The 18,702-nt window shown below is 43.5% G+C and overlaps 1 protein-coding gene across 4 annotated transcripts in view; it reads right to left on the bottom strand.

Annotated features, from left to right (window-relative positions):
• The window catches only part of Cald1 (caldesmon 1), a 192,806-nt gene that overhangs the window by 84,644 nt on the left and 89,460 nt on the right, over window positions 1–18,702 (bottom strand). For all 4 annotated transcript variants that reach the window (XM_026788562.1, XM_026788564.1, XM_026788565.1 and 1 more), the window contains exon 3: window positions 16,207–16,319. In XM_026788562.1, coding sequence (XP_026644363.1) covers window positions 16,207–16,277 — 71 coding nt within the window. In that variant the 5' untranslated portion in view covers window positions 16,278–16,319. The remainder of the gene's footprint in view (window positions 1–16,206; window positions 16,320–18,702) is intronic.

Raw genomic sequence — 18,702 nt, 5'->3', positions numbered from 1 at the left:
ACAGAGCTCCGTCTGCCTCTGCCTGGGATTAAAAGCATATACCGCCTCTGCCGGCTTGTTCTAGGTTTCGAGACCTAACAAAATTGTCAGTACTGATTCGCGCATGCTAAAAGCGTTATGTGAGACCCAAGGGGAGAAATCAGTCCTTCTGTGTGAGTCTGAACCTTTCCACCCTGTTACAAGAGGCCTCGGCAGGAGATTAGCGGCATGGACAAGCAGGGGGCACTCTTCATTGCGGCTGCCTGCTCAGAAGCCAAGTCAGACTGTGAATAGCAACATTATATCCCTCCCTGTTCCAAGTCTTTTCAATCTGCTCCTCCATTCCAAACTTCAGGAAAAGGAAGATAAAATGGCTTTTGGGTCCTAAACTCTTTAGGGAAGTAACACACTCTAGGAGGAGTGACATTTGATAGCATTTTCTCTGCTCCCAACCTGGAATGCCTGAGGGCCAGAGAGACGGATGGGATGAAGGAAGCTGGCTGAGAAGTCCTAGTTTCCTTTAAACACGGTGTGTTACCAGAGCACAGTCTGCAGCTCCCCACACAGTTACACAGAAAGGAATCAGAAGGCTGTGAATCATCACGCCTCGTCAGCACAGTGCAGGTCCGCCTGCTTCACTCTTTACCCTTAAAACAAAACAAAACACCAAAACAACTAAAAAAAATTCATTAAAAAGAAGTTGCAAAAAAAAATCACTTGTTGAAATTAATTTAACTCAAAAACTGTATAATTCAGTGAACGTCCAAATGGTTACAGTAGCCATTCGGAATGAAAGTTGTGGAGTTTTACATTGGATTTCATACTTTCTTTATCAAATATATTTTTAGACAGTTACCCACTACTGAAAATGAAAACAATCTATGACATAACTAAAGATTAAAAAGAAAGAAAAGCCTAGCTTTCCACCTTCATTCACCACTCATCTCTATTACCCGTGTTTAGCCCTTCCCAATCCCTAGTATTTAGCCTTTCTTGTTATCTTGTCTTCCTGCTAATTCTGTACCCATGTGTGGTTTGTTTACATATGAACATGTATTGGCTAGATTCCACATATGAGGGGGAACCTGCATTTCCCCTCCTGAGATTGTGTGACTTCTATAATATAACGTTCTAATTCCATCCATTTTCCTGCAAGCTTGGTGATTTCATTTTTCATGAGAGCTGGATAATATTGCATTGTATATATAGTTTTTATTAGCCGTTCATCTGCTGATGGACATTTAGTTCTTTCTAATTCTTTGTTGTAGAAACTCAAGCAGCAATGAACACTAGTATTCATATATGTCTATGGGAGGGTATGATGTTCTCTGGGTGTAAGCCCTGAGGAGAAATAGCGGGGTCATATGGTATCATTTACACTTTGGGTAATATTTTTTTCACATCATCAGCCACCTAAAAAGATGTTAACTGTGTAAATGATCTCCTACAGCTATATCCACTCTCCTTTCTGTCATCCTTGATCTATAGGTTATTTTCATATATTTCACACATATACAAAACACATTTTAGTTATGTGTATACATGTATGTCTGTGTGGCGGTACGTGCATATGTGTGAGTGCAGTAACTTACAGAGGCCAGAAGAGGGCATCAGATCCCTTGGAGCTGGAGTTATGCATGGTAACTAAAAAGTTAGTAAGAGTGGGAGAGCATGAGTTCTATGCTTAAGGCTATGAGCTATACAAAGAGCTGGTCGCTCTTTGGTTTGGTTGTTTCCAAGTCTTTGTCCAATGATTTGCACCTTCAGCCCCTTCTCAGACTAGGAGCACAAGTGTGTTCGTTTCTGAACGGATAACCAGCAGAGTACCAGAACCAGCCCTTATGGGTAACCCTGAGACGGTTCTCACGGGAACTGGCCCCTTATCCCCCTTAGTTCAGCTCTGCCACAGTGCTTCAGTGAGGCCATTGTTACCTCGGTGCCCGTGATGTGAGGTGCTTAAGAGTTAAAAGGTTTGAGACTTTCCACCCTGCTGCAGTCTTTAATTTTATAAAATCTTCATTTTGCTCTGATCAGGAGGCACCGAGCAGCTTGTAGTGATGGCATTCCCCGAGTAGCCAGGATATGCATGCAGATACTGGCTCAGAGAAAATACCTTTAATTGGTATGGGTAGCTTTCATGGTAAGACAGGAGGGTTGATGGCTATTAGGAGCTTATGTCAACTCTGTCTATTGCACCATTAAAAAATGAGAAACAAAATAAAACAAAGCAAAATACAAAGCTGGGTCCCATCGACAGTAGTTCTTTTCTTATTCATCAAGGAAAGAGAAATAAAGAGGAGACGTTTCATCTCCCCAAGAGCCCCCCATCCCCCTTTTAAAAAAATAAAGGTTTACACAACAGCTTTGAATACAGAAACAGAGGAACCGTTCAAGGAAGGAGTGGGCGTGGGCAGAGGCTCGCAGCTACTAGAGCTGCCAATAGTGCCTTGGGAAAGGTGCCGCGTAATTCGACCTGACGATGCCCCCGGTCTTGGAACCGGCATGATAACCTCTCATCTCATGCTGTCTGTGTGCTCACCCACTTCCTGCCCACTTATTTTCCTTATTAGTCTCCCGAGTTCCCCGGGGAGACCTGCCAACAGCGGGCGCGAGGGTTCCTGTGCGAGTCTACGGTGGAGCTGACTGTGGTTGTACCTGAGCGGCCATCTCTAGAAAGGAAGGCCTCCTTTGTCACCCAGCCGCAGATTCCGCTCTCTGAGTTCTCAAAGGCTTCGTTTGTAGAGCCCCAAGATATCCGCAAAATTCCCAAGGCACCCACAGAAAAATCAGAAGTACATACTGAGTGATCCTCTAGAATCTCCCATTTGGACTCCTAAGGGGCGCAGGAGGATGGGAGCCAGGGAAGGGGTGTGACATGGAGCAATCCGTGTCATCCACAACGGAAAATATGAACACCAGAAATGTTTCCTATTCTAAACAACGCGGGCTTAAGATGCACTCTCTGGAGACTGTCCTGAATGGACAGGCTGACGCTACTATTTATAGGGGCTGATGTGTACTTTACCAAGAGTTTTATTCCAACAAAGGAACTGTATGGAAGGTAGGGAGGGACTGAGTTGGACACTAGACTCCCCTATTTTAAACGTGGTTATTCTGTATTAAGTAATAATTATTACCTTAAATCTAATAGCGGAGATCGCACTAATCTAGACTTACTGGAAGAAGAGGCCAGTGTAAACGAAGAGGCATTTTAACAGAAATACAGCCTTGAAAAAATATGCAGGCGTATTTGGCAACTTTCACCAGACTAACAGAAGAATCGGGCATGTGTTGCAAGAAATGAACAAAGGAAAAATGACTTCTGATCAGGAAAGTAGCTTTTCAATAAGAGAGAATGTTTCTAGATTTATTTTAAAACGTTTACAAGGACGTGTTCGCCGATGTTTAAAAACAAAGCCTTGGAATGTAGCTTACATATTTCACATGTTAATCAAATCCTTTATTTACATATAGTTCCGAGTTATACTTTCCTAAGCCTGCTATAAATAATTAAGAATTCAAAGCCAGAGGTGTCTGAATTAATGCAGAGTTATGACAAACTAAAGCACATCTCTAAGACTGCCAAAGAACACCATTCACGGCACAGACAGCCAGAGCGGGGATCTGGTGTTACTCATGAAGCCGGCTCATGGCTCTGTCACCTTCTTCCAAGATGAATGGGAAGCCACTTACAGGGCTGCATCCTCCCAGCTCACGAGGGTTCCAAGCCCCAGGGTAGTGTCCTGCAGCACTGTCCTGGACCTGAGAGATGATAAGGTCAAGAACCTCACTAGAACCCTCCCAAACAACTGAGTGAGAGTTCCCCTAGTGCACATTCTAGAATATTCTACAATCATTCTGGCCTGCTAGGTCCACCTGGCCAAATGGCGGTAACAAATGCGGATCTCTCAGATGGACTGGGGTGAGAAAAATTCAAAGTGACAGACTTGATATAAAAACTTGATAGTCAAACAAACAAACAAAAAAAAAAGCAGCAACAACAAAACCTGCAAGAGAAAACATAAGAAAAAAAAAGAACTTGATAGTATTTGTTACATTTTTTTTTTCTTTCCACCTTTGGATGAGAATTTTTTGTTCATAGGACTGCATGCTTCACTGATGTTCCTAGTGGGAGATACCATGTGAATCCCTTGCTCCTTTGCCTTCAGAAAGGCAAATCTCCAAGCCCTCTCGAGGAAGTGGGCAGTTGTTACCATCTTCACCTGAGAGTCTAGAGGCCATCTTTGTGAATGCCTCACAACAAGGCTCTCTCAAAGTCATTACCCGAAGTCGAGTGACCTCATTCAGAATGTTGCTTTAACTTAATGGATTATTCAGAACCCTGGCTACCTACCTAAGTAGAGCAGTCAAAGGAGGCGTTGGAGAGGAGCCTTCAGGGCCCTAGGGGCATTGCGAATGTGCTAGCTCTAAAGTGAAGTTAGGAGCACATAGGGCTGTGCAATACGATGGATGAGTTAGGACCCCTCTATCTGTAGTGTATCATATTATTTTGTGTATGTCAACTTTTTCATGATTAAAATAGGTAAAAACAGTTACTTGGAATAAAACGATTAAAAATTATTTTGTAAAAAAATCAGACTCATAACTTTCATCATGTGTATATATAGACTATACATATACAGATATACACATATATACATATACTACACACACACACATATAGCTGCTACTGAGAACTTCTAACTGTTGTTTTGATAGTATGGAAGCCACAAATTATATAATGGGAAAAAATTATGGCTTCATAAGACAAAAGTATTTGAAATATATAAAGAAAAATAAACATAAAGATTAATCTACTGGAGATAAATCCTAATGTGTTAGGGACCACACTACCTTTTACTATTGCTTTAACCTCAAATCACTGAAAACCGTAAAGACTCTTAACAAAAAGGTACACTTTCCTTCATATGGTTCTCTAACTGCTTTCAAGCAGGCTGATGTGGAATTGATCCAATTAATACTTAGATACTAGGCTAACAACACAGGGGCAATGCCTGGTCCAGTGATACCCCAGAGGGCAGCTGTCAATGGGTTGAGCTTCCTGGGAGATAGTAATTTAGTCTATGGGGAAAACAGTATGAGCAAATGCTGCCTGTGGACTCTGTGTCAGGTGCGGTGTTGGCAGGAGGCTATCGGGAGGCTGTTTTCCAGGTGATAACGTGGCATCGTGGAGGACAGGTGGACTTGAACTTGGTAACCCTGCCAGGATTTGAACCTGAGTCCACATAACTATATTCCTGCCCTGTGGATGGCATCTGTTTCTGTCTCACATTAGCTCTGCCCCCCCTTCAGTGACAGTAACAACGGAGGGGAAAGGTAAAATTACTGGTGAGAATCCAATCAGCTCTCACCTTTTACATGCTTAGAGAAACAAGCCCCTTGGTGGGGTTGACTTGTTACTGTGAAACTTTAAGGACAGAGCGCTCTGACAACCTAGTCCTACCATGGATGCCAAGCAATAGACTTTAAAATCGGTGAAGAGAGAATTCCAGCTGCAAATTCTGCTCCTTTCACTGCCTCTTCATTCAACCCTGAGACCCAGGTTCCTGAAGCTGGCAGCTCCCCTTTGGCCTCTCACCTTAACAAAATTGTGTGTGTGTGTGTGTGTGTGTGTGTGTGTGTGTGTGTGTGTGTCTGTCTGTCTGTCTGTCTGTCTGTCTGTTTGGCTATGTGAACACCGCATGCATGCAATGCCTGTGGCGGCCAGAAGAGGGCGTCAGAACCACTGGAACTGAAGTTATGGGTGACTGTGAGCCACCTAATATGCATGCTGGGAACTGAACCAAGTCATTTTAATCACCGAGCCATTAATCCAGCACCTACCTTACCTTAAATTTTTTTGCTCATTACAATATGACCTAAAGTAATTTTATTTAGAAATATTATCCATAAGTTGTCTTTAAATGTAAAAAAGGCTATATGAAATAGACTCAGGTAAATTCTTCCCCAAAGCGTGCCCCATTTTCCTGAGCAGCAGCCTCTTACAGACAGAAAAATCGAGGTACCATCAGTTATCCATACCGTGTAATCAGGCTCACCACAGCTTAGACAGGAGAGATCTTGGGGGGGGGGCAGACTCCTTAGACTCTTAAAGTTTTTTCATATGCAAATTGAAGTTTTGCCAAAACTCTCTAGATCATAGATTCTTAGCCTTGAGCTGAGAGGGCCAGGAGGTCTGTGGATGGAGATCCACGGTACCAGAAAAAGTAAGCTGCCGTGGTTTGGGGGTGCAGATATGCCATGGTTTGGGGTGCAGATATGCATTCCTCTTGGAGTAAAGTCCATAGTGTTTGCCACAGTCTTCAAGTGATCTGTGGTCCCCTACAAGGACAGCCTAAGGCTTTTGTGAGTGATGTGACGATGTCTCCTCTGAACACTGTCAACTCGGGGGGGGGGGGAAAGTCAGTGGTCTAAGACAGCTTTTTTTTTCCTTTTTTTTTTAGTCTGAGGGATGAAAGCGTACCTCCTCTGTTTCCGCTTTCCGCCACACGGTAATCACACAGGAGGTTTTTGTGTTTTGAGGGCGCGAAATGCAATGACTGAGTCTCTACAGTTCAGTTTATCCCAGGGGCCATGAAGAGCAGTTCATCCAGCCTGTGAGCACACACACGTGCTGGAAGATTTCCCTGCCGGGTGAAGTTATTTGGCGATGAAGGAACGCCCATGGACCTTTAGCTCGGCTAATCAGTCAAACCGTAAAAATGCCCTGCCCACTGCCGCCTTTGCTATAGAGGAAGGTCCTAAACTTTGGGGTGGGCAGGCAGAGCTGCGCCCCATCAATGCCATGCAAATATTGTTTAAACTTTCAGACCCAGAGAACACGGCGTGAAATCTAGGGTTGCTCTGACAGTCAGCAGAGACAATGTCTCTGAGGTCTGCGAGCCAGAACCTGGCCCGTGGTTGGTTGCAAACAAACGACAGCTTCCTTTCTCCAAAAATTAAATGAAATTTGGGGCTGATGCCTATTTCCACAATTTTGGCTAAACTGGATTCTTAAAGTGACTTTCTGAGCGATGTGATGGTTATTTCATTGAAAATAAAATATGTATCACAAATGCATGATTTGGAAATCCTTGTATAGCAAGCTTAGACATGGACAACCAAAAGGCTTAGTTCTTCCCACCCCCGCAGACACAGCGCAGTGGATATCGAGATCACCAAGGGAAAGAAGTTTTGCTGTGAGGATGTAGTTAGCAAAGCCACAACATTCAAATTCTGAGAAGCTTTTCTTTGTATCAAAGCAACGATATAATCCGAGTAACACTGGACCTCTGCGTCCGTCATTGTGTTGATTTCTCCACATGGATATATAAAGCTTGTCCCGACTGTGAGAGATTTCATTATTCCCTCTCACTGTTAAAGAAAGAAGAGTGAGAGACACTGGCATAGCTTTTCAAGATAAATAGTAGTAGCTATCAGCACCAGAATACCTAAACACCACATCATCCTGTCTCCTCCCAGATAAACCATACCTGGTTCTTTATACACATCATATATAGAAACTTAAAGAAAAATTCACTAGTGTTTTGAGGACTTCTGACTAGCTAATATGCCAGATATATTTTTTTTTCAGATGGGAATAAAGTTATGGAGCAGCATGGCAGTTTCTTTGTACCAAGAGTCCTGGTGTTGTGGTTGAACAGGTGCCACTTAGATAGAGTCACTTCTTGATGCTCTTACTGAGCTACAGGGTAGGGTACTCCCAGGACCAGAAGAATTACTACTAGGTTCGAGTCAACTGGTTTAGAGGGGTCACTTAACTTAGGAATTGACAGGGGTAAAGATACTGTCGATCTAGAAAAAGAGGAGGGGAATGAAAGAAGGGAATTCGGCACGAGCGTGTGAACTTTGTGGCGAGATACAGAGTGCCTGGCAGAGGTAACGTAAGAGAAGAAGGTTCATTCTGTTTCGGGGCTTAGGGAATTCAAGTCATCATGGTGGGAAAGGTGCAATGGTGGAACCAGATTCTCTCTGCGGGAGTGGGAGTGTGAGGCTGCCGGCTCATGTCAGGGTCAGGAAGCCCAGACAGGGAGCTGGTCTGTTATTCAGGGCCGGTCCCAGGTCTCTACTTCCGCCTGCGAGGCCCCCTGTCGGAAAAAGTTCTACATTTCCAAAGGGCTCAGCCAGCCAGAGACCAAGTGTCCAGCCGCACAAGCCTGAAGGGGAGAGATCGCACTCACAGCTCAGCCACTGGAAATCACCTCGTTTGTCCATTTCCCTGCACTCAGGTTGGATGGAAACTGAACACTCTCAAATATGCATAAAGAGAGAACGGAGAGATGGCTTAATGGTTAAGATGGCTCAGCTTCCTGCTTTTTCAGAGTACCTCGGTTTTCTTCCCAGAAACCTAGCTGGGTGGCTCACAACTTCGCATACCTTCAGTCCCAGAGGGATTCAAAATCCTCTTCTGGTCTCAGAGGGCCCTCTTCTCCCTCAACACACATGTGTGTCATACACACACGGACATACCACAGAAACAAAAATAAATCTTAAAACATGTGCATAAGATGCTACAGAAACATTTTAAAAATAGCTTTCAATCTAATTATTAAAAGAACTTTTAATAGAACAGAAACAAAATTTGTTTAACAGAAACAAAATTTGATACCAAAGACTAGCCTTCCCCCACCCCCTTCTTTCTGGAATAATCAATCTTCTAAGAGAATATTTTTGGCAAATGTAACTATGTTAATGATTTATACAGTTTCAAAAGAATGTTTCGTTTAACTTCCTAATGGAAAATAATGTTCTGTTCAGACATTTTAAAATGTGTTTTTAAAGACTTGTACTTGAGACTCAAGGTCGCGATCTAAACATTCCGAATAAGTGTTTTTATGTGTACTTGTCTGTAGTTTAATTGTCGATTGGCCTTGGTATTAAATCATGGGGGAAAAATGTCAATGATATGTTCTAGAAGGGAATTTTTGTGGATCAAATGGATTTTTTAAAATTGCTTGTTTTTCTAGAGCAGTAAAAATATTTACTTTCAAATGTCTAATCACCAAGATATTTCAGAAGCCCATAAAAATGTATGAATGATGAAAACAGCTAGCGTGTTTTCTTTCCCTTATTTATGTCTCCATGTCTCGGAATCTGATAACGAGCCTACAATGGAGGCCTTTCTTCTGATGGAAAGAGGAGCCGGCACTGGGTGCGGAAAGCGTTTGCTGGGATCATGCCTTGAAAAGTGAGGGCGCTGCAATCTGCTCGGAGGCCAGGGGACCTGGCATGGACAACGTGAGGCCACGGGAGATCTCAGCACAGATAGAGATCGCACTGCAGGTTGGTTCTCAGGAGGCACACCAGAGTTCAGGGTCCTGCCCGCTAGTGGAAAAGAAGAGCTCTGCCTGAACTCACGCTCCCTCTTCTGTCAGATGGAACCTTGTCACCCCCATCGTACCCACCACGCACAGCTGTCACCAAGTAGCAAACTCCAACTTTCTAGCTTAGGACACTTGTAATTCTCTGAGACATACAAAAACAAAATACCAATTAAAAAGCAATTATGGTTTTAATTTTTTTTTAATGTGTGTTTGTTTCAGAGAATCAAATGGACCACTAATGACTAAGAGCCATGTCTACTGAAGCAAAATGCCAAGCTCTGTGTCAGTGCTTTCTATATTATCTCTTCTCATGCTGTAAAGATCTAGGGAGTGGAGACTTTCATTGTCTTCATTTTACACACGGGCAAGCAAAAAATTTGAAAGCTTGCCCATCTTAACAACGGGAAGCCCATAAAGGACAAGCCTAGGATTGGCACTATAGGTCCTAATGCCAACACCATGACTATCATTGCTAAGCTTGGCCTCTTTGATCATGATGCCTCGTGGTGCCTCTTCATTTATATAGAGCATACATATTTTCTTCCTATCTGTGTTTATATGTGCCTATGCTTTTCAGCGAGGTCTACTGAGGTCCATATTCACTGACTACATCTTAAAGGCCCAGAGTGTCTCTATTCTTGAGTAGGAAGGAGTCGACCCTGAAAATGGACCAGTCCTTTCTGATGTCTGCATTCCTCAGCGATACAAAGGCCCATGCATCCACAGTCAGTACAGGGAGTCCAGGAGGAAGAAGGAGAAGAGACACAGAAACAGGGGCTCCAGTTCTGTGACGATGAGCACAGAAGACAATGACCTGCAGCAGATACAAGGAGGTGCCTTGAGGAAGCCAGAGATGCCGGCAGCATTGGGAGGTATGGAGTAGAACCCAGAAAGAGAAAAATCAGCAGAACAGGGCTGAGTAACTGTTTATTCCCACGAGGCTAGTGGAGAATAAAAAAAAAAAGCAAAAGAAAATTTTTATTGATTTACTTATTCATTTGGTCAAATAGGTAATTGACTAAAAAGTAATTGAACTTGAAATGTGTACAAATAATGTCATTTGCTTAGAAACAATCCATTCAGGATTTTCTCGGATGATGCACAGACTCCCGTCTGCCAATTGCAATTCTTCTGCTTTTGGCTAAGAGCTCTCTACTCTACCTGAGGTACGAGCTTCATGACTCCTGGCACTCTACCTACAGGTGACTGCTGGTCTCTACAGTTCTGTATAGACCTTGCACCTCATAGATACTCTCCGTATATGTACATATGTATTTATTATAACATTTCCTTAACTCATTCATTCCTTCATCTATTGCTGTGGTGCCAGGTCTTGAACCTAGAGCCTCGAGTGTGCTGGTCAAGTACTCCACCCTGAAGTACATAGCCGGTCCTTGTTGCACTTTTATTTTGAAACAGGATCTTACTAAGCTGCCCATGCTGGTCTTGAACTCACAATGTTCCCGCTTCAGGATCCCAGGTAGCTCGGCTGTTAGGCCTATATGCTGAATTGGGTGTCTTCTTTTTAGCAATTCTAAAGGCATCATCACAAAAAGTCAGAGCGAGAAAGCCAAGTGGCGGAGAAGGATCACCAGCACAGAAAGCTTTATAGAGTCACAGGGGTGACCAAGTAAAGAGAGCCTCGGATAAGGTCAGCTGAGAGTCTATGTTATGGAAAAGCCGGATATGATCGAAGGTGTGCGTATGGCAGAGTTTCTGGGTGGCCATGGCAGTCCAGGAAAGGGAAAGACAACACAGTATAAAATGTGCAGTTAGCTTTTAATTTATTTCAATGTGTGTACATCTGTGTACGTATATCTGTGTGAGGGTGTGTGTGGGTACCACAGCGGCCAGGAGAGGGTGTCAGATCCCTTGGAGCCGGAGCTACTGGCTTTGGTAACCTGCTGGACATGGGTGCTGGAAACTCCGGTCTTTAGAATCACGCAGCAAGTACCATCCCTCCAGCCTTGCGGCTGGCTTGTAAAATGATCATTTGAAAAAGTTTTTCCTGAGGAATAAAAATGCCTGGAAACCTGGCTTAGCTTCATTTGCGGTTGTGACATTCAATGAGAATATAAGTTTTTAATTATTTATCACTGAAAATCAGAATTATATCTTTTAACCAAAGTCAGTAAGACCAAACTAAAACAAAATATTTTATTCGGAAAGTCTTAGTGGGTAAGGAAAACCAATAGACTCTTTTTTGTTCTGGGATATTCCTTTCTGCACAGGGGTTTAGGGGTGATGTATACCAAGGTCCTATCCCAATATGAGGGTACATATTACGTTTGGGGTGACAAAACCACAGTTTTCTAATCATCTTTTGGTTTTATATATGTTGAGCACACACCCCATGCTCTTCCTAATTCTGCACTCTGCTGTTCCATCTTTTCCTTGGTACCCAGACCCAGCTTAGAACAGATGAGATGCCTGATAACAATGCGCTGGGAATGGACACATGCATCTGTAGTCCCAACCCTTGGAACCACTCTACTTTAGGCTAAGTTACTCTACTGTCATTCAACATCTGGGATGATTTCCTTTTGTTCCCTAAATCCAATGGAAAGCTAAGTCTTCCCCCCAGCCTGGCCCAAGGTGAATTGCTCAGGGCCTTAGAATAACTTTTTTTTAAAAAAATCTATGATTTCATATTATTTATTTGATTTCAAAACAAGCAATATATGACCTATTGCAAATAGTAGACAATACCAAAAGCCAAAGGAAATGAACTCTAATTCCCCTGAAAAAACACTCATGGCTCAGGCAAGAGGAAGCCAAGGTCTAGAGTTAAAGGAAGACAGACTTGCCCAGGGTCTCATGTGCCCTTTGTCCTCAGATCTGAACTGTGATTTTAGAAAGCCCTTGATTCCTGGTTTGACCATCTGTTTCCTGCACACACCCTGTGCTAGCCCGTGAGATCTGGCTAGACTATCAAGCCTAACTTTCACTACTTGCTGTAAATGATCAGATTTTTTTTTTTTTACCAAATGTTGAAGGGATTTACCTAATTCTAATATAGCGTAACTGTATAGCACACTTTGAAACATGAACAGGTCAACGCATACAAATATAAGGCCAGCGTTAAGCATAAGCAGGAACGCAGTCTAAACAATATTTGGATAAATTAGTATATATTTGTTCTAGGTCATCGAGGAACCTAATTAAGTTTTAGTGTGTAGGATTTTTTTAAAAAATATTTTTATGCTTTATTTAACTTTTTATTTTTTTATGTGCATTGGTGTCAGATCTCCTATAACTGGGTCTGCAGACAGTTGTGAGTGGCCATGTGGGTGCTGGGAATTGAACCCAGGTCCTCTGGAAGAGCAGTCAGTGCTCTTAACCACTGAGCCATCTCTCCAGCCCCATGTGTAGGCTTTTGACAGCCGACACTAGCAGAAAATAAATTCTGTCCTCCCAACGTCGTCACCCCCCTGCAGAGGATGAATTCATCAGCTGTGTGGTCAGTCCGTAGGTAGGGTTCCAGCAGTGAGAAAAATCAGGCTTATTCTCTCTAAATTACACTGTGGCTCAAACCACTCTGAGATGGTTCTCTCGTTCTTCTCACTGGCTTCCTATTTGCCTACCCACACGGTGAGCAAAGGGGCGGAAGAGCTCTGTGCAAGGTGATGCCGACAATGCTTTCCTCCCCAAAGCCCCAGCTTTCCGCAGGTTGTTCCTCTGCTCCCCTGTTCTCTTGTTCCCAACAGTCCTTTGAGATACACATGGGTCTGTCTGCTGATCACCATCCCTTCTCCCATCTCTGTTCAGACTTCAACTTGATTGGTTCTCAGCAGACATTTGTTGGGTAAAGAGCGAGCCCAGGAGAACCCAAGGCCAGCTAGCCCTGCACTGGACAGGAGGTATGTTCCTCCTGTTGGGATGGTGCCCACACACCGCTCATGTCCACTCATCTGACCCATCCCTGGTCTAACCCATCCCTGGTCTAACCCATCCATCCCTGGGCTTCCTCCATCTCTCTGCTAATTTGCTTCCTGTGATAGTTTCCATTATACTTACGATCTCTTACTCTTAATATTGGCTTTTGGGGTGCAGGGGGATAAAACTTCAGCTTTTATGGAGCCATGACAGTGGGTTTTCCCCCATGCACCTTTCTTATAAGATTTTCTCTTCCTTTCTAAATAAAAAAAATCCAAGTTTCCTGTCTTCAAACATCTGGAGAAAATTCCCAAGTTCATGTGGTTTCTACCTGAAATTCAGCACTATTCCCGCGACCACCAAGAATGGACTGTCCTCACCTTTCCCCACTGGGGACCAGGCAGAGGCTTTTCTTGGAGATGTCTGATAAATACATGTTGGGAACGAATGAAAGCATCCGTAGCCCCGATGGAACCTTGGAACCACTCTATTTCAGGCTAACTTACTAACTTACTCTACCTCCATGCAGTGTCTGGTATCTGGGATTTAACAGTCTTTGGTCTTTCTGTGAGTTTCCCTTTCTCCTGACAGGTTTGCTAGTTGCGATACGGGATCTCTTTCCTCCTAGTCACTGCTCTGACTCAGGCTCTCGTGACCAGAGAGATACTTGATACCAACTCTGCTCGTCTCAGTGTATCTGTATAGGCTGAGTCCTTGGTACTCAGCTTTCACCACCATGCTCCTTCCATACAGGCCCCTTGTTAAGGTCCCAAGATGTTTTTCTCTCAAGCTCTCCGCTTCCTCTCTGCAGCAGGTCCTTTCCGCCTTGAGCTTACGTGGCTCATTCCATCACCTAGTCAGACCCCTCTGCCCAGCCTCTTTTTTCTATTGATAAATTGTATTTCTCATTTCAGGGTCACAGAGAAGTGAAAATGACAGAGTTGCCATATTCTCTTTGTCCCCTCCCCAGCCTCTGCCATTATCTACACTCCACACACAGTGTCAGACTTGCACAGTGGATGTCATAGTGAATTCATGTGTCATTTCATCCTGATTCCACAATTTGCACTAAGTTCAAGCCCAACAACATGCATCTGCCATCACAGCATCTCACAGATGGTTTTGATAGTCATGTTCCACCCACACATTCTCCCTCCCTCCCTTTAGCTCCTGGCAACTGGTGTAGGACAATTGTCTATATTGTGTCAATTGTGTTTTAAATAAACACTGATTGGCCAGTAGCCAGGCAGGAAGTATAGGTAGGACAACCAGACAGGAAGTAGAGGCAGGTCAATGAGAACAGGAGAATTCTGGGAAGGAAGAAGCCCATTCTTCCCCAGTCCTGTCCAGACACAGAAGAAGCAAGATGTGACCTGCCCCACTGAAAAAGGTACTGAGCCATGGGGCTAACATATACTAGAATATGGACTAATATAAGTTATCAGAGTTAATAAGAAGCCTGAGCTAATGGGCCAATCAGTTTATAACTAATGCAGACTCTCTGTGTGATTTTCTTTGGGACCTAATGACTATGGGAACTGGGCAGGACAAAAACCCAGACAACAGGCAACCACTGGTCCTTTTGCTATTTCCTTCATTTTGTGTGTCTTAAATTTTTACCGATTAACTCTTATTTTGGGGCATGGATAGATACATCCTGTGTGGTGGACACATCCCCCCCCCATCTCCCCTTCTTCCCTTTCCCAAACTCCCTCTTCTGGTTGGGATAACTTCCATTTGGTTCATCTCCATCATTGCTTCCTCCAAAGATTGCCGCATCCCAACCCCCAGACTATTCTGAGACAAGTTTCCTTTCAGGACGATGATTGCCTTTCCTGCTCTTGGCATTACTCTTTATACCAGCTGTGTACCTGTGTCTGCTACTTAGCTAGTGAGGATGGTTAAGAGTATCACTAATAATAATAACAACAGCTATTAGCTGTGCATACGATGTGCCAGCCACGTGGGTAAAGCTATTTGTAAAGCTCAATAATCTTTGTGACCACCACAGAAGCTGGGTAGATATGCTTATTTTATATAAGACAACTGTGACTTAGCAGTCACTTGCTCAGAGCCACGCAGCTAAGAGGCAGAGCTATGATGTGTTCCCTAGTCCACAGCGCAATGACTCATGCATAGACATTCCATGAATAACCAAGTTCATTCAAGGCCAGACTTTCCATTGTCTTTAGGATTCTTCCTCCAGGTTCGTACAAGAGGAGAGCATGAGAACAGGGTACTTTTGGTTACAGGTTTCGGTTTTCAGTCTTGCACTCCAGTAGGGGGTCCCTTGCACCCACCGTGCTTCGCATCTGAGCACCGGAGTTACTGACATGCAAAAACCATGTAGCAATTTTCTCCCTGTCAATGCCTGGCCTGCTTCCCTTAAACATCTGATCACAGGCAGTTTAGATGCCCCATCCTTTTGGTCACATTTCCACCCTGTATGTCACATGTCAATGCTTCATTTTTCCAACCTGCTCCCCCAAGCCAACCATCTCAAAGGCCTTATATATTAGGGCAGCTTCTAACTGCACCCTCCCCCCAATAACTCAGACCGTCAGTACTAATCTTGCTGATGCAGATGACCAGGCACGGACTTTCCAATAAGAATAAAATCTGAAATAAGACTCTATGGGACTTGCTAAGAGCCTTCCAATAGTCAGTATTTAGATTCTCTGTCATTTCAATATTATTAGTGGCTTTAAGCCTTAGTTCATGCCTTGCCATTACCATTACAAACTCCCCAGTGCACACAGCCTTGGTAAAAATGCAATTATTCAATTCTTCTCCAATCTCTGTTTTTCCTTGAAAATTTCCTATTTTCTCTTTTTTTTTTTTGAGTGTAAAGTTTAGACTTTTAACAGGAAAACTCCTTTACATCCATAACTATTTTGCAAATCATTTGATGTGCAATATGGCCGCACTTGGCCCTTCGGAGGGAAGTCACTATGACTGGAAATGAGCCCTGCCGATAATGTGGGTATCTGTCAACCTGGACTCTTACCTCTCTGCTTCCAGCCGCATCTCCTCCCTCTTTTGCCTCCTGAGTTCTCGGCGACGTTCAAAGTCATCCATGGTGAGGTTGCAGGTTTAGGGAGCCCAGATGGTAATCTGGATCTAAAAGGAAAGAGGCAGAGTCTGGATCACCAATGAGTCATGAGCCCCTGCCTTAGCCCCTCCTATTTTCACCCCTCCATCTTTTCTTTATTTTTAGGAAAAATACCTTTGAGTACGGAAAAGGCTCAATTCTCATTCTCATTCTCAAAGTACTAAAGAAAAGTCAGAGTCCAGTATTATATTTAGAAAGTAAGAAGGACTCACAGGGGACAAATATTGACAAAGTGACTTCAGAACGACTGAATGGTCTCGTCCTTTGTCACTCGTTGAACCCCAGACAACACACAAAAATGAACAGAGAGAAAAGCAGGAGGGCAATAAAGAGAGGAAAAGAAAACTGGCAAGAAAAGAAATACATAGAGAGTAGGCAGAGAAAAAGAGAACTCAACAATGCTGCCTGCAGGCATTTGCATATTATGAAAGTGTTAGTATTGGGATTTTTTTTTTTTTAAGTCTGCAGAAATCATAGGAGAAAAAAAATATCTCCAGGACACAGCAGTCTGGAAGGCGGCTCAGTCTTCGGAGCTCAAAAATCCCGGCTCTCTCCAGATGTAATCCAACCATTTTACCCTTTCCTACCTCCTCAGAGATGGTTTTGATTCTGGGAAGAATTTCCAGCCCTTCAAATACCAAGCCTGCTTCCCTTGTGTATCTGTGCAATGCAGTCAAATGTTCCAGAATTCCCCCACAGTCCCCAAACCCAAAATGACTCCCAGGAAAGGGGAAGCGGGCTCCTGTCCTAGTTTTGTTTACGGAGCTGTCAGTGGTTAGTTAAACTAGCCCGGAATCTGACATTTAAGGTCTGCTGGAAGATTACTTCCTGTGTGAGGCAGGAGGCCTCCACTTCCTCTGGATTCCTCGGCGCTCGCTCTGGCTGTACCCAAATCACAAAAATGCTTTCCAGCACCTTCTATGCAGATGAGATGAGGCACTTGTCCTGTGCAAGAAAATCAGGATGGGAAAAGCCAGGCCCATGACAAGATGGCAGCTTTGTTTGAAAACGAGTTCAGAAAAAAAAAATCAAAATAAATTGGCATAAAAGCATTTTGCCCTCACTACTTGTATAGTTTATAAAAACAAAAATCAAATCTCAGCCAATAAAAACAAAACCATGCAATGCTTGGATTTTTTTTCTCACTTTCTGCACCTCTCTGAGGTATTAAACTCTTTATGAATCTTTAGAAACTTGAATTTGGGGTTTTATTGGAGGTTTAAAAAAATCTCCAATTGTTTTGCTTCACTCTGACAAGAGAGTTGCAGTCATGAAGGAAGCAAGGTTTTCTTTTCTCATTTCACCAACCAGAAAGGTCTTTCTCAGACCAGATGTGGCAGGACATGCATGCAGTCAAGGACTCGGGACACCAAAAGTCCAGCTTGGGCTAAAGAGTGGAGTGGGAACCTAACTTGGACGGGAAAATAGAAAGCTCTCTTCCCATCAAGACCCTACAACTTTATACATTTTCTGGTCTGAACTCTCTATAATTCTTAGAATAAAAAATAAAAGTGATTTGAGAGCCTTTATGTGGTCACCTGGAAACTTTTCTCCTGTCTGCTGTTCTGACCAACCATGGCGGAGCTGCCATGGGGACGGGAGACTAAGATGCTGCTACCTTAAGACGGGAGATTCTGCCTTCTTCCTTTCCTGTACTCTTGGGCTGCAAAACCACCTCTTAAATAACTATAGCAGTAGCAGACAGGGCTGGGAGAAAGAGGTCTGCTTGTGAGCAAACCATTTAGGTTTTGTACTGCTTCAGTCGTGGGGACAATCCCCTCTGAGATGGTTGGTGGCTTCTGCCTATCAGATTTATGCAGGCATCTGCTTTTGCATGACAGTCCCAGTGCTATGCCTATTATACCTGTGTCTTGGAAGTGTCAATGAGCCTGGCCTAGGAGCCTGGGTCCTAAGAAGACCAGAAACCACTGGTTTTCAGGGACAACAGCATAGGTAAACAACCCCATGCAGTGCAGCTCTTTCTCCAGTTCTGCCCTCTTACTTCCCACCTTTTATTACTTACTTGAAGGTCATTTTTCTTTCCTAACCATAGAAAAACTACTTAAGATTTGGGTATAGGCTGGGTATGTACCTGTGGGCACGGGGACGGGGGGAATCACAAATGTGTTTTATCATGCAACTCTGTGGACCAGTGCCTTTGTGGAGGATGTTCTGTGGGTATCTTGGTAGAAAGCAAAAACTCATCTATGTACTGTGTGGTATAACTCTCAGTTGTTGGGTGTGTCTCTGTGTGTGTACACATGCTCACATGTGTGTGTGCTAATACATGTGTTTATGTGTGTGTGCTTGTGTATGTGTTTATGGATGTGTGGTGTGTGTGTTTATATGTGTGCTTGTGTGTGTATGTGCTTATTTATGTGTGGTGTGTGT

The sequence above is a fragment of the Microtus ochrogaster genome, unplaced genomic scaffold (genome assembly GCF_000317375.1).
Source record: "Microtus ochrogaster isolate Prairie Vole_2 unplaced genomic scaffold, MicOch1.0 UNK4, whole genome shotgun sequence".
Taxonomy (NCBI): Eukaryota; Metazoa; Chordata; class Mammalia; order Rodentia; family Cricetidae; genus Microtus; species Microtus ochrogaster.
The sequence above is the reverse complement of the archived record's forward strand: the minus strand, read 5'-3'. Positions and strand labels throughout refer to the sequence as shown.